Source organism: Dromiciops gliroides, chromosome 2 (genome assembly GCF_019393635.1).
Source record: "Dromiciops gliroides isolate mDroGli1 chromosome 2, mDroGli1.pri, whole genome shotgun sequence".
Taxonomy (NCBI): domain Eukaryota; kingdom Metazoa; phylum Chordata; class Mammalia; order Microbiotheria; family Microbiotheriidae; genus Dromiciops; species Dromiciops gliroides.
Window position 1 is genome coordinate 324,507,053 of NC_057862.1, and position 23,686 is coordinate 324,530,738.

The 23,686-nt window shown below is 40.3% G+C and overlaps 1 protein-coding gene across 1 annotated transcript in view; it reads right to left on the reverse strand.

Annotated features, from left to right (window-relative positions):
• Positions 1-517: 517 nt before the first annotated feature.
• Positions 518-23,686, reverse strand: part of FAXDC2 (fatty acid hydroxylase domain containing 2) — a 43,689-nt gene continuing 20,520 nt past the window's right edge. Inside the window, exons 2-9 of the mRNA XM_043985799.1 lie at positions 13,283-13,330; positions 9,499-9,590; positions 9,253-9,356; positions 7,226-7,347; positions 3,862-4,067; positions 3,200-3,305; positions 2,582-2,748; positions 518-1,275 (exon numbers count right to left, since the gene is read on the reverse strand). Of these exons, the coding sequence (XP_043841734.1) occupies positions 1,119-1,275; positions 2,582-2,748; positions 3,200-3,305; positions 3,862-4,067; positions 7,226-7,347; positions 9,253-9,356; positions 9,499-9,590; positions 13,283-13,330 (1,002 nt within the window). The 3' untranslated portion in view covers positions 518-1,118. The remainder of the gene's footprint in view (positions 1,276-2,581; positions 2,749-3,199; positions 3,306-3,861; positions 4,068-7,225; positions 7,348-9,252; positions 9,357-9,498; positions 9,591-13,282; positions 13,331-23,686) is intronic.

A 23,686-nucleotide genomic window follows, 5' to 3' on the forward strand; every position in this document is an offset into this window, starting at 1 on the left:
AAATTCTAGAAGAAGCTAAAATAGAAATTGAAAGAATCCACCAATCACCTCCAGAAAGAGATTCCAAAAGGAAAACTCCTGGGAATATTATAGCCAAATTCCAGAGCTCTCAGGTCAAGGAGAAAATATTGCAAACTGTCAAAAAGAAAGAATTCAAGTACTGTGGAGCCCCAGTCAGGATAACACAAGATCTAGCAGCTTCTACATTAAAGGACTGGAGGGCATGGAATATGATATTCCAGAGGGCAAAGGAATTGGGATTACAACCAAGAATCACCTACCCAGCAAAACTGATCATAATCTTTCAGAGGAAAAAATGGGACTTTAATGAAAAAGAACTTTCAGATATTTGTGATGAAAAGACCTAAATGAATGGCAAATTTGACTTTCAAATACAAGAGCCTAGAGAACTATAAAAAATTGGATTTGGGGGACATGCCTGGGGCCGTACGGTGGGTGACTGTCTTGTGTCTGAGGCTGGGTTTTGGCTGGGATACCCCTGGGTCCAGGATTGATGCTTTGTCCACTGTGTCACCTAGCTGCCCCATGATAACATCTTTAGGGTTAAATTGAGGGGTGAGGGTAATGCACTGGGGGAGGGGGAAGGGCAGAGGTAAAATCCTACATGAAAGAAAATACAACTAGGACATCTTTCCTCAGGTCTTCTCTCCTCTAGATTCAACATCCCTACAACCAGTTCTCATCTAACATGGCCTGCAGCCCTCTAATAATCCATTCTTCAGTCAATCCAGAAGTGAACCCCAACACATCACCTCCTTGTTCTCAAGGCTCTAGTGTTCTTCCTACATAATAGTGCTTGATGATACCCCCCCCCTTATTATGGCTAATTGATAGAGGGTGTTCACTATGGCATAGCTCTGGGAAGAGAATTGGGATAGGTACTGTCTCTAGGTCCTTTCTCCTACTTCTCTAGGAAGCCATGGCCCCCCCCCCCAATCCTGTTACAATCAACCAGTCATCAGGGAATCTACCTGTTTCATTAGAAAGTCATTTGGCAGAATTATCAGCTCTGGTTTGTCAAAGGAGACATCCTAGGTCTAATGGGGACAGTTCCCTGCTGGGAGCAGTGAGGATGGGAGCCAGTGGTCCATACCACCTCACTCTATCTTCTTGGGTGGGTCGGGGATGCTCTCAGATAGAGGAGTAAGGCTCAACAGCAACACGTGTCTTTCGTAGGCCTTTGTTTGCTTGAACGTTGCATCGGTCCCATGGAGATGGTCAAGTACCCCCAGCACTCCGTAGCACTGGTTGAATCTGGCAATGGAGCAGAAAGAGAGCTGCAGTTTCTATATCCAAGTAACAACAGTTCTCATTTTGATAGCATCTTATGGCTTGTAAAGCAGTTTACTCAAAGTAACTCTGGAAGATAGGGGACACTATTATTCTTGTCTCCATTTTATAGAAGAGGCTCAAAGAATGAAGTGACCTCCCCAAAATTGCTAAGCCGGTAAGCCACAGAATTCAAGAATTGAAAGGGACTCCAGGAGGCATCTCATACAAGCTCTACCTGGATAGAAGTTCTTTCTGCAAAGAATCTTTACATTGGAAGGGTCCCCCCCCAGAGAGCATCTAGTCCACTGAATGCTCAAAGCATGAACCTCCTCTGCTGAAAACCTCCAGGAAGTTAGTGGACTCATTCATTCACTCCCAAAGCAGTGCCATTTTTGGACAGGCTTTCATAGTGATGATTACATGAGGCAACAAATATAAAGACCTTTGTCAATGTAAGCTATTATTCTTATTATTTACTTATTTGCTTTTCTGAAGAATCAGAGTTGTGGGTGACCCATGATGGAAGGAGGAGGTGCATGGTAAATAGGGAGACTGCCTAAAAATAAGATATTGCATATTCTCAATAATAACTTGCACCAGAGGAGTGGCATGAAAGATGTTAGCACATACAGACATGACTGGAATAGAGGTGAGCCAGTTATGTAGCTTAGACATAAGTAAGGGCTGGATAATCCATTTGTCGCATTGATATGTATGAAATGTTTAAAAGACCTTGAAGAAAGACTCTGCCTTATTGGGTAGATCTTGCTATAAGTGAAGCACTCAGGAAAACACAAATGTGAGTTGTTGATATACAATTCCATCACTGGTATTTATTAACCCCTTACTTTGTTCAAGATGCTATGATGGGCACCAGGGAACCTTGTGCTCATACGGACTTTCTCAGCTCTGATTCTTGCTTCCCATTTGGATAGCAAAAAAGACAATTTAGTGGAAATAATAATAGGGTGCTAGTCATGGCTCTGACACAAAATAATGTTCTCACTTTGGGCAAATTACTTGACCATTCGGGGCTTCAATTTCCTCATCTGTAAATCTGGGGGTTAGATTAGGTGGTATCTAAGATCTCTCTTCCCTCTAAATAAATCACGTAATCTTTACTTATTTTCCTGGTTCAAGACAAGGACCAAAGCCCCATTTTGTGCCCCAACATGTGCCATGGTGCCAGCCATTCAGGCTGGCTGCAGGAGGTAAGGAAGTAGAAACTTCATATAGTTCACATCTGAGCTAATTCCCAGGGTCAGGGAGCTCTTGAGGAGAACCTTACTTGAGATGATGGTAGTCATGGAATTCTGGTGAAGGTAGAAAAGGCAGATGATAACCACAATGAGAAATTGTAGTGATGATGAGAGCCAAGGAAAACCACATGGTGATGGAAGACAGGTGAGAGCCCATTACCAAGGGACCTACCATGGCTGGTAGCATGTTGGAGACCTGCAAATAGGAGACAGCTTTATTTTGAGGAACAAGGAAGGAGATGTAGCAGTTGCTGTTATGAGAGGGGATAGTAGGGACTAAAAGAAGAAACTTGAAGAGGTCTGTCAGAAATACTTGAAGACCAGTGGTATGGAGGGTATATGCTGGGGAAACTGGGCACTGACTCTCCTCTCTCTTCATTCAGCCCCTTAAGACTAATTCTGCCTGATGGGCCTATGTTGTTTCTGAAAGGATGCTAAGACACCAGCGTTTTTCAGAAATTTAGGGTATGCTTGGATGATAATTCTGAGAATGGAGGAGGAGGGAGGGTAACTTAGAAATGAAGTGGCTTTTTGATGCATCCTAGACCACAGAACAAGAGAAGAATAAAACCAATCTGCCTGAGAAGTTGTAAATAAAGTCCCTCTCCTAGGCTAGGTGGGAAGGGAGTCATAGCCTGAGTGCTTACCACATGCTCTACTGGGTGAGCATAGAGAGAGACCACACCGATGGGGGCCGTCCACTCATGGTGTTTCTTATGGAATCGCTTATAGAATATGGGGTGATGAAGAAGCCTGAAGTGAAAAGGAAATAATCATCATTCTCCTGCTTGATAAATAGCATGGAGTGGCAGTAACAAGCCAAAGAATGGTAACTACTTCTAGAACACGCTTTTGATCTTTGTCCCATACTTCACAACTGAGGGACTTAAGAATGTTCTTGCAGCCATCCCAGGTTAGTGAGTTGGAGGTGGGGGTCCTCACGTAACAATCACCTGCATCTCATTATTCATTTAAGGTTTACAAAGTACTTTCCTCAACAATACTTCTGGATTAATAATCCCATTTTATGGATGGGAAAACTGAGACTCAGACAGGTGAAGTAACTTTTCCAAGGTCAATAAGTGTTAGAGATGAGATTCAAATCTAGGTCCTTCTTGGTTCAAATTCCAGAACTCTTTTTAGCCACAATGATGATCAGGTCAGAGGGAGGTTGGTCCTAGACCAGGGACTTGGGCTTTGGTCTCTTTAGTTTTGGCCTCTAGCTCTGAACTTTAGTTTCCTCATGTGTAAAATGTGGCCCAGACCACGGTGAAGAAGTCCTCTCTTCCCCCTTCCCAACCCAGCTCACCGGTGTGAATAGTAGAACATGACTTCTTCAATCAGTACGAAGACAGACAGCTCCAGGAGGAACCAGTGAAAGGTGGGCAGCTCAGGGCGGCAAGGATCTTCTTGCCACTTGAAGAAGGGATAGCAGAGCCCCAGCATGGGTAAGGAGATGATGTATTGGTTGAAGAGGACTGTAACAAGAGCCTGACGGAGTTTTGTGGAGTCTACCTGTACCAGAAAAGGAACATTCACAGCAAGGCAGAGGAGGCTGTGGTCTTTGGGTTGGGCCAGTTCAATCTGGCATAGGGCAGTGGGACAAGGGAAGGGAGCACAATGCCCTACAGATACTAAACACTCATTAAATATTTGGTGATGTTAATAATAGTAACAACAATAGTTGATGTATGTCTTTATAGTCTGGGGATTACAAAATACTTTCTTCCTGACAACTCTGTAATATAGAGGGTATAAGCAAGCCTCTCCCTTTTTGAGGGGAGAGAGGCAGAGCGACTTGTATGGACTGATCAGAAGCTTCACCTGTAAGGGCTAGAGTTGGGACTCAAAGCCTGGTCTTCTGACTGCTACTTCTACTTTGCCATGAGAATCATGGATACCCAAAAAAGTCACTTACAGCTCCATAGTTCTATGATGGTTCCACCCAGGAATATACTGGTAAATACTTAAAAACTGGCTTTGGGTGGGGGGAGGGGAGGAAAGTAGGTGTAAAACATTTTAAACTTTAGTCTACATTAGTAATATTTTTTCCATTACTTTCTTAAATCTAGACCAGGGGTGTCAAGCTCAAATAGAAAGGGATTCCTGGCAGCCACGTACTGACTTAGAAAATCACAAATTAACATCATCTATATTGTACTACATATTTATTTTGTTAAACATTTCCCAGTTATATTTTAGGTAGGAAGTTTTTCTGGCCCCTTGCTGTCTGTGGGCCACAAGTTTGATACCTTTGAGACCCTAGACCAAAGCTTCTTAAACTGTAGACTGAGACCCCATATGAGGGGTTGAGAAAAATTTGGCAGTAGATGTTTGATTTGTATAACTATTTTATATACCTGGGGTTGTGTAAAAATTTCTTGGGCAAAATAGGGTCATAAATAGAAAAAATTTAAGAAGCCTTGCTCTAGACCATGCCCCAATTTGTAGCAGCGCAAATGATCACACTGAAATTTTGACAGTCTGCAGCACACCCCAGGTTTTACCCATGAACATGCACAGTTGGTAGCTCCTCATAGCCTCAGCCTGCTTTCTCCTACAGATGCCAACAAGGCTGAAGTAGTTGACAACGTACTGCCATGATGGTTTACTGGTAAAACTCTGACTGGAAGTCTGCAAACTCAATAGCCTTTTTTTTTTTTTTTTTTTGGCGGGCAATGGGGGTTAAGTGACTTGCCCAGGGTCACACAGCTAATAAGTGTCTGAGGTCAGATTTGAACTCAAGTACTCCTGAATCCAAGGCTGGTGCTTTATCCACTGTGCCACCTAGCCGCCCCTCAATAGCCTTCTAATAGTTTCAGTCCCTTTGCTAACGTGGTTTTCCCTAAGGGAGGTCTGTTTTTGATCTGAGCGCTCTCTGGATTTCAGACTGCATCTTTGTCAAAGAGGAGGAAAAATAGGTACCTAGCACCCCACCCAGTAGGGAAGACAGATCTGGGGAGATCCCTGGCTATATCCCACCCAGAAGTTCTCATCATAACATTCTTTTTTTTTGGGGGGGGTGAGGCAATTGGGGTTAAGTGACTTGCCCAAGGTCACACAGCTAGTGAGTGTTAAGTGTCTGAGGCCGGATTTGAACTCAGGTCCTCCTGAATCCAGGGCCGATGCTCTATCCACTGTACCACCTAGCTGCCCCTCATCATAACATTCTACTGGGGAAAGGTCCAAGGTCCCAGAGTAATGCTTCTTGTTTAACTCTGTGAGCCTCACTCTGCTCTTGAACTATATACAGTAAAAGCTGCCTCTGGTAGCCAAGTAGGGCCTCTGGCCTCTACACATGGGGGCCATGTTCTTGGCAAATCCAAAATGGGTTAAAAAGAAAGGCAGAGCATGTCTTGTCCAAAGGAGGATGAATCACTCTGTGATATGGATTCTCACCACAGCTGTACTATCAGGCTAAAGGCACTGGATTTTTCTTTGTCCTAGAACCCTCATATCTGTTTTATTGGTCTGATACTACACACTCCCCGTTCCCCAGGTACCAGGGCACTGAGTAACAGTGAGTTTGTTCAGAGTCCAGAGGCCACCAGCTTTTCAACTCCCAACTAGTAAATAATGTGTGCTCTGATACCTATGGCCTATCTAGGGACAAAGGTAAGGAGGGCTGAAGCATCATGGAAAAACCAATGGTCAAGAGGTAGCTAGGTGGCGCAGTGGATAGAGCACCAGCCCTGGATTCAGGAGGACCTGAGTTCAAATCCGACCTCAGACACCTGACCCTTACTAGCTGTGTGACCCTGGGCAAGTCACTTAACCCTTGTGATGAAATAATGGGATTTAGTGGATACTCAAAGACCTACCTGGAGATTAATCTAGACTGATTGTATCAAGTGAGAGTGATTGACTGCTGATTAGCCTACTTCAAGTTAATTGGATTGTAATCACACCTGGCTATCCCTTAAGAAGGTATTGTTCTCAGAAGCTAGACTGTGAACTCAACTTGAGAACACCTTCAAAACCAATGGATTTGGATGACACCAACCAATCAGCTTGAAGCAGTGTGTAAGGACTGCCTCTGTTCCAGATCTATAAAAAGCTTCCACAATCAGCTTTCTGGAGAGTTCCTGATTAAAGCGGGCTCCTGGAGGACTTGAGGAAGAACCCAACCAGGCTGGAACTTTCGGCTAGGTAGGACTTCTTTTTCTTAACTTTCTGAACTCCATGTTAATACCTGTATGCTTTAATAAATGTTTAATGCCCAAAGACTGGTGCTGAAGCTTCTAATTTAAGGCGATCACACAATATAGATTTTAAACATCACACCCTCATTGCCCTCCAAAACAAAACAAAACCAAAACAATGGTCTGGGAGTCACTGGACCTTCAAATCCTACCACTCCTGTTTTCTGCCTGTGTGACCTTGGGCAAGTCACTTCTTTCTTGTCCTCAATTTCCTCATCTATAAAATGAGGAGGTGAGAGTTTTATTAAATGTCCTTTAATGTTCCTTCTAACTTTAAAGCTCATGATCCAATCCTATTTTGAAGCAAAAAGTCAGGTCACTAACAATTTATGATAGTTGTTTATACATGGACCTTAGCTTACCTAAATTTTTTTGTAGCTCTACCACCCTCCCACCCTATCCTACCTTCCCCCCCACCCCCAAAATTACATGAAGACCTCAAACAGTCAAAGTGCTGCTAAAAAGACTTACAGGATCATTCTTGCCATCTTGAATTCGGTAGCGGGAGATAAAATGTGGCTTCCCAGTTGTGTCCACCACCAGAAGAAAGGCATTAAAACTCCAAAATAATAAACTAGGAGTAATAACTGTACCTACACCAAGGGAGACAAAGTAAGTGCTTGTCAAAGCCAGCCCTACTTTTTCCATCCCTCCACCCCCAACTTTGGTTGTTAACAGGGTTGGACTACCTTTGAAGAAATAGGCCTAATTTTCTGATTAACCAAAGAGGGCAAGATGCCCTTTAAGCCTATTAACCTAACACAGGGTCTAGAGTGATTGAAACGGCTGTACTTTAGTTTCTGTGGGAAATAGACCATTAAAGAGCTCTCCAGAGATATTCTGAGCTGAGAGAATGAAATGCCCCCTTTCTTGGACAATGTTTTCATCTATAAACTAAATGGCTGAACTCAGTGCTTCCTTTTTCAGCCCAAATTGAGAGATGTGGTGGTGTAGAGAAAAAGAATACTTGGCCAGGAAAATCTGGATAAGTAACTCTACATCTGAGCCTCTGTTTTCCTACCTCATAAATGAGGACCCAACTAAACTGCATAAGGTTTTTGAGGATCACTTAGGATAACATATCATATATGAAAATGATTTCATTAAGTTCAGCAATCATGTATTGAGTCATATGTACAAGGCTTCAGAGTACAAAGAATGATGTGACCATAACAGGTTATCAAATGGCTTTTTGAAGATGCAATTTGAAAATCTCACACCCATTGGCCAGACATACTTCCAAGGTCATACCAATAATTAGTAGCAGAGATGGATTTAAAATAATCTGCCTCTCTAAAGATCACCTTTTATCTCTTCAAAAAAGCCTTCCTGTTCTACCCAAAGACACCACTTCTCCTTTCTCTGAATCTGGGTCTGCAGAATATGAGAGAGGCACGGGAGAAGTACTGTCTCCTACCATGAAGTATGATTTAGAAGAGAAACTTTTAGCTGCCCTGCTCCATTTCCTTTGCATTACCATGGAAAAGTCACTTGAATATCTGGAAGTATTGGTTTCCTCATATGTAGAATGCATCTATAAAATGGGGAGAGTAACTCTTGTATGACCTACTTCAACTGGACCATTGTATAGCAAATATTTTCTGAATGAAAGCACTTACAGATGCAAGCTTTGAACCTTAGTTTCCCTTTTTTCAAATGGGGGATAGGGGGTGGCTAGGTGGCGCAGTAGATAAAGCACCGGCCCGAGATTCAGGAGTTCCTGAGTTCAAATCTGGCCTCAGACACTTGACACTTACTGGCTGTGTGACCCTGGGCAAGTCACTTAACCCCCATTGCCCCGCAAAAATAAATAAATAAATAAATATCAAATGGGGGATAATTCTTCACAGCTCTGTTAAAGCTCCATTGACATAAGGACACGTTAGCAATATATTTTTGGGTGGCTAGGAAAGACAGTTCTTATCTTCATGTAATTTGCATTTGAAATTTCCTCATTTGCTTAGGCCTTTGCATGTGTCCACCTAATAATTATAAGAGTTCACAAGGTTATAATCTACAGTTTACAAAATTCTTATCTCACAACAGTTCCAAGAAGTGGGTAGGGAATATCTTATTATCCTCCTTTTTCAGATAAGGAAATTGAGACTCAGTACTTGCCCCAAACTCTCTTAGCTGATAAGTGAAGGAGTCTGGGGTTCAAGCCTAGGTATCTTGAGTTCAATACCACTAGTTATTCCCACTCCAGCAAGTGATCCTTCACTCTAATGATTTCTGTGTTTCTCTAAGCTCAGGACCTTGAACATAAGAGATCTTCAATAAACATTTGTTGGGCAGATAGTTGACACCTAGGAAGGTTTTTATTTCCCTTCTTTGAGCCATTTGTTTCTCCTTGGTCAGTATGTCAGCTTCCTCCCAAATGTCATTTTTTTTTTAAGTTGCTGAGCCTTTGAGGCATAAAGTGGAAGGAAAAACCAAGATCGTATGCCCACACCCGGGAGACTGCTCTATGGAATGGGACCACTGGGTAAGGGCTGTACCTAGATAGAAGAGGATCCACTCCTTTCCCGCAAAAGTAGAAAGTAACTTCTCCCACTGGGATTGCCAGAAGTAGCCTGAGGCACCCCAAAACTTCTGCAGATGCCTTCAAAGAGAGAACCCCCAGGGAAGAAAGGGAGTTTGGGATATGGAGGCAGGTCTCATTTCACCTCTTCTCTCCCTTCCCTTTCCCCTCTCCCCCCTCCTCTCCCCCCACCCCTTCCCTGGTTAAGTTCAAGCTGACTTACCAGGTGACAGAGTTCCAAAAAGCCACAGACAAAAGCAGACCAGAGCCCAGAATGAAGGCTGTCCTCTTCATAGAGCCCCAGATATGCCCCTCCTGCAGAGAGGGTAGGAAAGTCAGGCAGAGAAAGGATGGATTCCCTGTTAGCTCAGTTCCTTAGTCATTACTGAAGGGGTATGACAGTAAGGGCTCGTAATCAGTAGCCTGACACCACACACTCCCCATGCTTTTGCTCTTCCCCAGGCACCAGGGCACTGAGTAACACAGAATTCGCTTGAAGTTCAGAAGACACGAGTTTTTTAACCCAACTGGCTCTGCAGGCTGAATGTTAGACAACTACCAAATTAGGTTTGTTTTGATACCTTTGATGATCTCTTCTAAACATGATGAGAACATCCTTCTCATTGGAGTTTGTTTTTCTGAAAAATCTTGATGTTAGAAGGAATCCCATACTCATGTAGAGTTTCCTGGAGAGCATGAATTCTGGACTGAGGGGTGGGGAAGACCTTAATCCCAGAGAAGAGGGCAGGTAGGTGTTACCTAGGGAGTCCTTTCTAAAATATACTAGCTATGGGTTGTTGGGTGGGAATGAGCACATGGGGGTGGATTGCTCCACTAACTGTTCAGGGCTTGGGTTGCATGAGGTAAAAGAAAAATTACTGTTAATTGGAGTTGATTTCCAGAGTAAAGGAAACATTTGTGAAATGTCCCCCTTTCTCTAGCCTAGGAGATCCAGTGAAAGATACAGTGGCATCCCCCACTGCACCCCTCTTGGTTTCCCATCTATTTAACCTTGCTCTTGAGCCTTTCTTTCTCAACATCAAGAAAAAGCTAAAGGAATACAGATAGTCAATGGGTTTTGTTTTCTACCAATATTTTCTCTGGGGCAGTAAGCCTGAGTTAGAGGAACAAGATGATTAGAGAGTCAAAGGATTCACTGAAGATCAGAGTGTTAGAGGAAGAAAGGCTCAGGATATTGATGGTTAGAAGTTAAAGTAATCTTGGAACATAGTCTATCAGGGTAGAAAGAGTTTTCTTGAGTTCATAGTTGTGTTATTTTACTGAGATGTAAACTAAGGCCCATAGTTGTGAAATGAGTTGTCAGTGTTGTCTAATTAGCTAGTGGGTGGTAGAGGAGGGACTCAGACCTAGGTTTCCCAGACTGATGCTATTATCACTGTACTTCACTGCCTTTTACTGTGGTATGGTTTTAGTTTTTGTACAGAAGAGACAGGGTGGGTAATTATAGATTCCCTCCAGGAGACAGCCTGATTGAGGGGGAGTTGACCAAAAGCTGACAGGCATGTCACTGAAGCCCAGTGAGTCAGAGATTTTAAATATTCTTCACTCATCCTGTTGGTACAAGGTCAGATAAGTTTGTGTTCTTTTATATACTTTGACTCTTTGAGATCTAAAGCTAGTGGCTGCTGTAGTTTTATGATTCTGAAGCTATGTTTGTCATCACCATTAAGCTAAAGCAGTATATGACTGATTACTAACTGTCCTATGGAGTCACTGGTTTTCTGAGAAAGAGCCATATGCAGCTGTGGCTTAAGTATTTAATCACAGGGGCAGCTAGATGGTGCAGTGGTAAAGCACCGGCCCTGGATTCAGAAGTACCTGAGTTCCAATCTGGCCTCAGACACTTGACACTTACTAGCCGTGTGACCCTGGGCAAGTCACTTAACCCTCACTGCCCTGCCAAAAAAAAAAGTATTTAATCACAGACCTCAATATCATTTCAATTTCAAGCTGCCCCTGCACTCTGTTACATCACCCATTCCACAATCACTCCATTAGTGATGGAGATGTGTTTTCTTGTATGTGTGTCTCTTTTTCTGTCTGTTTATATATGGCTGGCTGCCTGTCTGTCTCTTAATGGACTGAAAAGTCAATATGAGATGACAAGGGGGATGTGGTAACCAAAAGGGCTAATATGATAAGTTACATTAATGAAAGTCTAATGTCTAGGACAAGGGACGTAATAATCTCACTATGCTCTACCCTGGTCATATGACATCTGGAGGGGACATTGACAAACTGGAATGCATGTGGAGAAGGTGGTCAGGATGGCTAGGGGACGATAGAAGATTATATGAAGGAACTGGGAATTTTTTACTTAGAGAGAAGACTTAAGGGACACATGATTGCTGCCTGCAAAATATGTGAAAAAGGCTGTGATGTAGGAGGGAGAATATACTTGTTCTGCTTATCCCCAGAGGGCAGAACCAGAAGACTTTTAGGTCTCTTTCGAGTACACAGGTTAACAAGACAGAGAATCTAGCCAAGAGTTTATACAACAAAAATACAGAAAATGCCTGTCACAGGAAGAGTTCGTGGATGGGTTGATTGCTTGTTGGGGAAACTGTAGCAGGGAGTCCTACTTCAGGTGTGGGTTGGCCTGGATGAATTCTGAAGTCCTTTTTGAGTCTAAGATTGTATTCTCAGCTTTGGAGTACATGCTGCTTCTTGTTTTCATTAATAGGGTGGCACAATGGTTGGAGCCTATTTTTAAATGGGCCAGTTAAAAGGCAGCCCCAAGCTTGCTGAACTGGTTGGTTTGGGCTTTGATAATTATACACTTTTCAGGGATTATGAAACAGAGGCAGGCCCCTCTTTTCTTGGCTACTGACCTCACCTTGAATTCCTAACCTTCCAGCTTTCAATTAAAACAACCAGGGGTAGTTAATGAAACAGCCATGAGCTGATGTTTCTCAATATGTTTTGGGGATCCCGTGAAAAGGATATTTACATTGAGGAAGAGGGTGTTTTGTGGATGTGGCATCTTTTGGAGTTGAGGTAAAATCTTGCTGTTGGCTTCCTTGGCCGAGAAGAAGCTAGGGGGTGAGAACAAACTTCCATCTCTAGTCTGCTTGTCCCAGAAAGAGTATGGGGTATAGAGCTCAACACTTAGTTACTGGGGGGAAAAAAAGAGCAGCTGCTGTACTATATGGTGGCCACACAGCAGTTGTCAGTTGGTCAATAAACATTTATTAAGCACATTCTATGTTCCAGGTACTGTGCTAAGCACTGGGGATACAAAGAAAGTCAAAAGATAGTCCCTGTCCTCAAGGAGATCACAGATGACTGCTGTGTTGGGAGCACTCAATTCCTGTGAACAGGTAAAAAGGGTAGTAACATAGCTGGTTTCCAAATATAAACTTGCAGACTCATGTTACTATGTGTAAAGGTGAATGATGCATAACTTTATCTTTATGCTGGGGGTTCTGGGGGAATGAAGCTTCTCTTACCTTAGCTATTATAACAGGTTATGTCAACACATGTTGTCCATATCCCTAAACTAAGCACCCCACCTTGAAGGAGAAATTGTCTGAATTCTTTTTTTTTTTTTTTTTTTACTGAGGCAATTGGGGTTAAGTGACTTGCTCAGGGTCACACAGCTAGTAAGTGTTAAGTGTCTGTGGCTGGATTTGAACTCAGGTACTCCTGACTCCAGGGCTGGTGCTCTATCCACTGCGCCATCTAGCTGCCCCGAAATTGTCTGAATTCTTACTTGGTGTACCTCTTCTTTTATCTCTAGTCAGACTAGAGATACAGGTTAGTGGAGGAAAGCAAAAGAAATGGGTTGGAAGTCAGGAGATCTATGTTCCAGGTCCAGCTCTGCCACTTCCTAGCTGGGCAACTCTGTCTCTGAGTCTTTCTTTAAAATTAAAATGATGATTTTTAAACTATCTACCTATCAAAGTTATAAAAAAAAGCAACCTGTAATCTGTAAAGTGCTATAAAAATATTAGCAGCTACTAACTCTAGTGGGATCTTGTTCTTACCTGCTTTGGCCTCTCACTTGGTAGTGGGTCCCCAACTTTTCCCTTCATCTAGAAGAAGAAAAAAACACAAATCAATGTCTCTTGTAATTATTATCTCAGGTAATACATAGAATGGATGAAGGCAAAAGAATAGCTAAATGTTAGTCACAGAACATAGAAATTTAGAGCTGACAGGAGCTTAAAATATAAAATGTTAGAATGAGGTGGTGCTTTAAAATATAACAGACTGGGGGCAGCTAGGTGGCGCAGTGGATAGAGCATCGGCCCTGGATTCAGGAAGACCTGAGTTCAAATCCGGCCTCAGACACTTGACACTTACTAGCTATGTGATCCTGGGCAAGTCACTTAACCTCCACTGCCCCACCAAAATATATATAACATAGACTGTCTGAGCTGTCAGTGACAGAGAAGCAAAGTGACCTACTTGTCCAAGGTCACATGACTAGTCTAGTCTGTGGCAGAACTGGAACTCCAATTCAAGTTTATGGGCCCAGTCTTCTTTTGACACTACAGATCCTACATTGAATTGGACTTTTTTCCCCCCAAGAGAACTGACTACCCTAAGCTGGCCTCTGGAACTGAATAGGCAGCCAAAAGGACTAAGCAGTTTTAGCTTGCAGTCTTCTGACCACAAACAATATAATGGTTTTGTAAGGAAAGAAACAGCATTGGGTAAGTTGGACTATAACAAAGCTAGCTTGGTTTATGAGTTGGTAGGAGACAAAAGAAGAAAAATATAGATTGGCCAAAGTAAACACAGGAGAAGAGAGTGTTATCTAAAATATAAAATATTTGTATTTTCATCTTCTACCTTCCCCATGTCAAACCTCAAGATTGAATTCAAATTAGTTCCTAGGAAGGCAGTGTCTTTCCATGTTTTCCAGGTTTGGTGAGGACAATGACATGACACCTTCACCAGGATGAAATCCAAATTAAACAACTCAACTAATCATCATTATTTATTAAATGCCTATAGTACTGGGTACTATAGGGAGATATAAGAGCCATCTAACACATGGCACCTCCCCTCAAGAGCTTTGCTTCTAATTGGGATATGATACAACAACAGAAGGCAGTATTTGATAAATCAATAAACATTTATTAAGTACCTACTATGTGCCAGGTATTGGGGATATAAAGAGAGGCAAAAGACAAGTTCCTCAAGGAACTTAAAATCTAGTGGGAGAGCCAATATGCAAACAAATATAAATGAAGTGAAGGAAGGAATGATGATAAATGCCAAACCTATTATAGAGAAATTGTGGCAGAGAAGGGAGAGGCCACTGGAGGCAAGGGTAATCAGGGATAATGAAGAAGAGCTATCACTACAGATAGTCAATAATCGATAAACTTTTATTAAGCACCTACTATGTGCGAGGAATTGGGGATACAAAAAGAGACCAAAGATAGCCTCTTCCCCCAAGGAGTCTAATGGGACATGATGTTTTTGGAGTTGCAACTGAGCAGAACAGCTGATGGAAGATGAGGAATTTAGCAGGAAAATTTTGAGCCCTTTATAAAGGAAAGCTTTGGGGAAAATTTATGGTTCTGCTTTCCAGCACTCTAATATAGAGTAGAGGCAGCCAAAGGTTCTGATAAGGTACAGGTTATCAAAGCTGTATCAATCTCTATGAATATGAGATATCTAGTGATGAGTTTATCCTGTGAGAGGCCTGATGTTTGTAGAATCAAAACCAAAAAGAGTAACTGATGGAAGATGAAGAGTTCTCTATTTACTCGTATACTCTCTGTTTTCATTTCCAGTGAGGGACAGCATTATAGCAGGAGGGAAGTTACAGAGTGATAATTCTGGAGTTGCACAGGATACCAAAGACCATTTGTACAGACCCCTGATTTTAGAGTCTGGAGATGAGGAAATTCAGACCCAGACGGGTTGTGAGTTCCTCAAGGTCATACAGGTAGCAAGTGGCAAAGCTAGTATTTGAACCCATGTCCTTTAACTCCAAATCCAGAACTCTTTCCACTGCACTCTATTACATCTTCCTAAATGATTGTAAATCCCTTTAGAGCAGAGACCATGCACATACAGACATCTGTATTATGTGTTTACATATGTGTGCATACATATATACACACACATACATATATATATATCAGCTCTGCTACTTTGGGCAATTCACTCCCCTGCTCTGGGTCTTTCTTTGATCTGTAAAACTGGGATGATACTACTTGTTTCATCCACTTCATACAGTTGTTGAGAAGATCAAAGGTACTCCAGTATCTTTGCCAAGAAAACCCTAAATGAGGTCATGAAAAGTCAGATGTCAGATGTGGTCTTTATGTTGGCTGGTTTTGCCAAAATGTTTGTTTTTGTTTTTCCTCTTTTAAAATCTTTGTTATAAGGGACAGTTTGCTACGGGTAGGTGACAGGAAAGGATATATTTGGAAATAATATGACATAACAAAAGGCATAATAAAAACTAAATTTAAAAGGAAAGATAGAAAAAGTTAAACAAAAATGAACAATATAGTTAGTAAATGTCTGCCAACAACATTCTATGCTCAAAGTACCCTCATGAAAGGAAAGAGATAAGTATCATTATTCATTCTTTGAGACCATTATTATTTTCCAATTATTCATTTTTTAAGACAATGTAAGTAAAAAGATCTCTCAAAAGGAAGTCACTGTGGATATTACTCTTCTAATTCTGCTTATTTTACTCTGGATAAGTTCATATAAATCTTTCTATGTTTCTCTGAATTCCTCATATTTATCATTTCTTTCCCTTTTTATCTGTATCTGTGATTTCATTGGTGTGGGGATCCCCCAGAAAAGGAAACTCCCTCTAGAAACCAGGGCAAAAAATTTTACAGCAAGTTTCTCTTACAAAAGTCTTATTTCTAAAATATTTAGGGAACTGAAATTTATAAAAATATCAGCATTCTCCAATTGATAAATGGTCAAAGGATACTAACAGGCAGTATTTAGAAGAAATCAAAGCTATCAATAATTGCATAAAAAACCCCTCTAAATTACAACTGATTAGAGAAATGCAAATTAAAATAACTCTGAGATACTACCTCATAACTATCAGTTTGGCTAACATAACATAAAAGGAACATAACAAATGATGGAGAAGATGTGGAAAAATTGGAACCCTAATGCTGTAGAATGGTGAACTAGTACAATTGTTCTGGAGAACAATTTATAGCCCCAAAGGGCTATATAACCCTATATTGCTGGGTCAAAGGGCTATATAACCCTTTGACCCAGCAATACCATTACTTGGTCTATATCTTAAAGAGATTAAAGAAAAGAGAAAAGGACCTATTTGTACAAAGATATTTATAGTGACTCTTTTTGTGGTGGCAAAGAATTGGAAATTGAGGGGATGCTCATTAACTGGGGAATGACTGAACAAGTTGTAGTATATGATTGTGATGGAATACTATTATGTTATAAGAAATGACAAGCAGAATGGTTTAAGAAAAACCTGGGAAGTCTTGTATGAATAGATGCAAAGTGAAGTCAGAAGAACCAGGAGAACATTGTACACAGTAACAACAATATTGTAATGATGACCAACTATGAATAACTTAGCTACCCCAATCAAGACAGTGATTCAAGATAATTCCAAAGGACTCATAATGAAAAATGCTACCCACTTCTAGAGAGAGAGAGAGAGAGAGAACTAATGAGCTCTGGGATCAAACTGAAGCAAACTTTTTCCCTTTTTTTCTTGTTTTTTTTTGTGGGGGTGTTTTTGGGGTTTCTTAATGTGTTTTACAACATGGCTAATATGGAAATATGTTTCACATGACTTCACATGTATAATCAATATATTTTTTTTTTGCTTTAGCAAAGGTTTGGGAGGGGACAGAAAGGAGGGAGAAAATGTTTTTTAATTAATTTAAAAATCTTTAAAATTGCTATTGGGAAATACTTAACAATTTTTTTTTAAAAAAGGGAACTCTATACTAATGCAGCTTGGCAACAGTTCTTTAGTTTAGTCTTAAAGAGTTGCTTAAAGGTACTAAGTGGTTAAGTGACTTGCCTAGGGTCAAACTGCCAGTGTGTATCAGAACTTGAAACTAGGTTTTCCTTACTTTGAGCCTGGCTCATTTCTTACTGTACAATAATATTTCATTACATTCTTACACCACAATCTGTTCATACTTTTCTCAATCCATGGGCACCTACATTGTTTCCAGTTCTTTACTACCACAGGAATTACTTCTATGAAAATTTTGAAATGAACCTCCTAATGGTTATATGCTTAGTAGCAAAATCAATGGATCAACAAATGTGAGTAGTTAAATTATTTCTCTCACATGTTCCAAACAGTTTTCCATTCATTTGACCAATTCACAGCTCCACCAACAGTCTTATTAAGTATACTTATTTCCCCATGGTCCCTCCAACAGTATATATTTCCGATTTTTTGGGTCATCTTTGTTGATTTTCAGGGTATATGGTAAAATCTCAAAGTTGTTTTGATTTACATTTTTGTTCTTGTTAATAGTCTAAGGCAAATTTGTATTTGGATTAGGGTTTCTGAAAATGAAAATATGATGTAAGATTAGGGGTGTGGCATAAGGTGAAGATAGGCAGGGAAAAGGTTTATAGCCACTCAGTGGCAGATCATGGGACCCTCTCCCATGTTGTCAATTGACTTGGCATCTCATGAACCACTCTTTTATAGTCCCATGGGATCACAACATATGTTTCCATAGATGAGGAGGAACTTGGCAGATGTGGGCCATGCCACCTGAATACTATATAATTGGAATACTATGAATATAACCATGAATTTATACTATAAATCCAATCTGGTTACAGTATATAGTCTTTGTGATATGTTGTATTTGTCTCTGTGTTAATATTTAATTTAAAATTTTTGCATGTATGTTTATTAGGGAGACTGGTTTGCAGTTTTCTTTTTCTGTTTCGACTCTCCCTTGTTTATGTATCTAGACCATAGCTATGCCATAAAATGGTAAAATGGTATGGGTGTTGGGAGAGAGTGCAACTCCAATGGGCTGGCCATGTTGTTCGAATGCCAAAGGTAAGTTTGCCTAAAAGACTACTGCTAGAGAGGGGAGCTAGGTGGCGCAGTGGATAAAGCACTGGTCCTGGACTCAGAAGGATCTGAGTTCAAATCTGGCCTCAGACACTTGACACTTACTAGCTGTGTGACCCTGGGCAAGTCACTTAACCCTTATTGCCCTGCAAAAAATTAAACAAGCAAACAAACAAACAAAAAACAGACTACTGCTAGAAGGCAAATGCTCACCTAGTGGTCAGAAAAAATAATATAAGGATACTCTCAAGGTCTCTCTTAAGAACTCTGGAATTGATTGCATCACATAGGAAACACTGGCGCAGGACTACCCAGCATGGTGTACCCTCATTAGAAAAGGTACTGTGCTCTATGAACAAAGCAGAATTAAAGTAGTTCAAAAGATACCCAAGATGCACAAATTTAGAGAATCTAATTCAAATGTTCACATGGATTATTTGTGCCCAACCTGTGGTAGAGCATTCCAAATTCCTATTGCTCTGGTCAGCCACAGTTGGACACACTGTAATTTGACTCTAACATAGTGATGTCATTTTGGTACTCTTTGAGAACAAAGGACAACAAACAACCAACCATTTCATGGAAGGATTTTGGCAGGATCCTTTATTTTGTTATTTTTGCAAGTAATTTATATAATATTGGAATTAATTTTTCGTTGAATGGTTGATAGAATTCACTTGTGAATCCATCAGGTCCTAGAATTTTTTTCCATTTATTTATGACTTGTTCAACTTCTTCCTCTGAAATTGGGTTAGTTAAATTTTCTATTTCTCATTCTATTAATTTTGGTATTTTCTATTTTTATAAATATTCATTTGTTTCTTACAAGAAACCTCATATGGAATGGGGGGATCTGTAAATGTTTGCAATGTAAAATAATATATGTCAATAAAACTTTTTTAAAAAGAAATAAAAAGAGTCCAGGAATTGTGGGGTAGTCTGGTTATTACTTATCACTCTTAGAAAACTGCAAAGGGGCGGATTTCAGAGAAACCTGGAAGGACTTAAATAAACTGATGCTGAGTGAGATGAGCAGAACCAGGAGAACATTGTACACAGTATCAACAACATTGTGTGTTGATCAATTATGTTAGACTCGACTCTTCTCAGCACTACAATGGTCCAAGATAGTTCCAAAGAATTCATGATGGAAAATGCTCTCCAAATCCAAAAAAAAAAGAACTGTAGCATCTAGATGCAGATTGAACCATACTATTTCTACCTTTTTTGGTTTTCTTTTTTGAGGTTTTCCCCTTTTGCTCTGATTTTTCTTTCAAAGCATGACTAATGCAGAAATATGTTTAATGTGATTGTACATATATAACCTATATCAGATTGCTAGCTGTCTTGGGGAGGGGGGCGGGAGAAAATTTGAAACTAGAAATATTATAAAAACAAATGTTGAAAACTATCTCTACATGAAAATAGAAAATAATAAAATACTTTTATGATAAAAAAGAAGAAAAAGAAAAAAAGAAAACTGCAGAGAGCCCAAGACCACATGGGAAGAAACAGGGAAGCATAACTTTGCAAGAATCCTGGGGATAATGCCAAAAATGGGCTCAGGTAACAAAACAAACTATAACAAACTAGGCTCATCTCTTAACTTATGAGAGTAATTATGTTGCAAAGAAAAGTTAAATTGAAGCCATGTCAGGTCTCTATTTTCAAGGTACAGACCCATGATCCTAAATGGGGACATCCAGAAAGACTTTTAAAAAGCTAGACAAATTGGGGATGTCTAATTTCTCAGATTGTTTCAATTTACTCCCAGTTGACCTACCCCTTACTATCTGTTCTGTCACTCAAGTCCAGACATAAATGAGACTGGGTGTCAGCTAGTCACTGCAAATTCAATTTCATTCGACAAACATTTATTAAGTGCCTGTTCTATGTAAAGGAGTTTTGTTCAGCACCGTAGCTAAAAAAATTAAGTTTCTGCCCTCGAGTAGCTTTCATTCTACTGAGAATACAAACATGTGATGAAAGAAATTATGTCTAGAATGAAATCTAGAAAATAGTTCACAAGGGTCCTCCTACACCTGGATAGGCAAAAAGTCCCATAGAAGTGACAAGGGCCCCACCAGGAGGACAGAAAAGGTTAGACTGGCTGGTTGCATGCTCTCTACAACTTGTCTCTAGCTTTGCAGTCAATTGAAGAACCTAAAATAACCTAACTGAAAGTGGATAGGACCTGTAGTCCTACAGGGACTACAGTCACTGGGACTTGAAGTGATTTCTATGTATTACCCTGCCCAGGGCCAAGGAAAATAACCAGATGTTTTAAGAGGCACTGAATCAATGACTCAGAAGTGATACCAGGACTCAAACTGGCACTGTTTCTTTTGTTAAACTTTCAGGAGACAAGTTAACTGAAGGAGTAATGGCGAAGAGCCTACCTTATCCCTGGACTACTGGGCCCCAGTTAGTACTTTGTAGTGCTCTCATTCATTCCTGAATAAATAATAGGAATAAATATATTGGCTAATTGGCACAAACCTTGTATTAGTGTGCTAGTTTTCTAATCCAGAGTATTAGAGCCAACTAGATGGGCTAAGCAGAATGATGCTTAAAACCCCTGAATGATGCATTATTCTCTACAACCATAAACCAAGAACTATCATTTACCCAGAGAAACAAAAGCTATAATAGGAGTCATCGAGAAATGGACAGCAAATGCTTTTTAGTCAATGATCAGTTTGGTGGTATGAAATGAAAAGGAACAATTGGCCAGCAGGAGATTACAGGGGTCTCTTTGCTAGCACTGAGGCAGGCTTCTGTTGCTATGCCCGTACTTGGATCCAGGTTCAAAGTCCTAGGTGGCAGTCCCAGGACAAGGAGGACCACTAGCATACCAGAGCTTGTGGCCACAGTGGAGTGGGGATACTCTTCACAGTTTCAGGGCAGAAAACCAGAATTGTGGTAACTCACAGACCAGGAGAGTAGTAAACACACCTCTCTTCAGATCATACCACCTTGGAAGAATTTACAGATCCCTAGAAGTATCTTACTTACAGATCTCTAGAAGTATCTTACAGATACTTACAGATCCCTTGAAGTATCTCTGGAAACAGATGCACAAAACCCCTGAAGCTTGGGACAGTGCATCCTCCACCCTGGAAGCAGAGCCCTACTTTAACAAAGAGTTAGAAGTCAAGAAATAGGCTGGGGAAATGAGCAAACAAAAGAATTCTGACTTGACAGTTCATTATAGGTGACAAAGAAGATCAAAACACACTCTCAGAAGAAGATAAAAAAGTCAAAGCTCATACATCCAAAGTCTCCAAGAAAAATATGAATTGGTCTAGGGCCATGAAAGGACACAAAAAGGACTTTGAAAATAAAGAGAGGCAGAGGAAAAAATGGGAAAAGCAATGAGAGTGATGGAAGAAAATTATGAAAAGAAAAGTCAAAAGCTTGGTAAAGGAGACACACACACACACAATAGACTAGGCCAAATGGTAAAAGAGGTACAAAAATCCAATGAGGAAAATTGAAAAGCCTAATTAGCCAAATGGAAAAGGAGATACAAAAGCTCAATGAAAAAAATAACTCTAAAAATTAGGATTGAGTAAGTGGAAACTAATGATTTTATGAAAAATCAAGAAATAAGAAAACCAAAAGAATAAAAAAATAGAGAGCAATAAGAAATATCTCATTGGAAAAAGAACTGACCTGTAAAATAGATCTGGCAAGCAGCCAGAAAGAAACAATTCAAATCTTGTGGAGTCACAGTCAGGATAACACAAGATTTAGCAGCTTCTACATTAAAGGATTGAAGGAATATGGTATTTCAGATATGATATTCTAGAAGGCAAAGGAACTGGGGTTACAACCAAGAATCACCTACCCAGAAATATTGAATATAATCCTTTTTTGGGAGCTGGGGGAAATGAGCATTCAATAAAAGAGGGGACTTTCAGGCATTCCTTTTTTTTTTTTTTTTTTTGCGGGGCAATGGGGGTTAAGTGACTTGCCCAGGGTCACACAGCTAGTAAGTGTCAAGTGTCTGAAGTCGGATTTGAACTCAGGTACTCCTGAATCCAGGGCCAGTGCTTTATCCACTGTGCCACCTAGCTGCCCCCTTTCAGGCATTCTTGATGAAAAGACTTGAGCTAAACAGAAAATTTGACTTTCAAATACAAGACTAAAGAGAAACATAAAAAGGTAAACAGGAAAAATAAATAATAAGGGATTTTAAAAGGTTAAACTGTTTATATTCCTACATGGGAAGATGATACTTGTAACTCATAGGAACTCTCATTATTAGGGCAGTTGGATGGAGCATCTATAGACAGGGGGCACAGGTGTGGGTTGAATATGAAGGGTTGATATCTAAAAATAATAAAATTAAGGGATTAGAGAAGAATGCACTGGGAGAAAGGGAAAGGGAGAGATGGAATGGGATAAATTATCTCACGTAAATGAAGTAAGAAAAAGCTTATGTAGTGAAGGGGAAGATGGGGGAGGTATAAGGAAGTGAGTGAACCTTATTCTCATCAGAACTGGCTCAAAGAGGGAATAACATGCACACTCAATTAGGTATAGAAATCTATCTTACCCTGCAGGAAACTAGGAGGGGAATGGGATAAGGAGTGGTAGTGATAGAAGGGAGGGCAGATTGGGAGAGGGGGTAGTCAGAAACAAAACACTTTTGAGGAGGGACAGGGTGAAAGGAGAGAATAGGGTAAATGGTGTGGGGAGGGAATAGGATAGAGAGAAATATAGCAAGAGTAACTGAAAAACTTTTTGAAGCATGTTTGTCTGATAAAGGCCTCATTTCCAAATCATAGAGAACTGAATCAAATTTATTAAAAGCCATTCCCCAATTGATAAATGATCAAAAGATATGAACAGTTTTCAGATGAAACAATAAAGCTATCTATAGCCATATAAAATGCTTTAACTCATGATTGATTGGAAAGATAAAAGTCAAAACAATTCTGGGGTACTACCTCATACCTATTGGATTGGACAGCAGAGGAAAATGACAAATATTGTAGGAGATATGGGGGAAATGAGATATGAATGCACTGTCAGTGGAGTTGTAAACTGATTCAACCATTCTGTAGAGCAATTTGGAACTACATTATCAAACCTTGTATATATTTTGACCTAGCAATACCACTACTAGGTCTGTATCCAAAAAGAGATAGAAAACAAAAAGGAAAAGGACCAATATACACAAAAATATTTATATCAACTCTGGGGCAAGGAACTGGAAATTGAGGGGATGCCCCTCAATTGGGGAATGGCTAGAACAAATTGTGGTGTGTGATTATTATTTTTCTTCATAAAAGTATTTTATTATTTTCTCGTTACATGTAGAGATAGTTTTCAACACTGTGGTATGTGATTATGA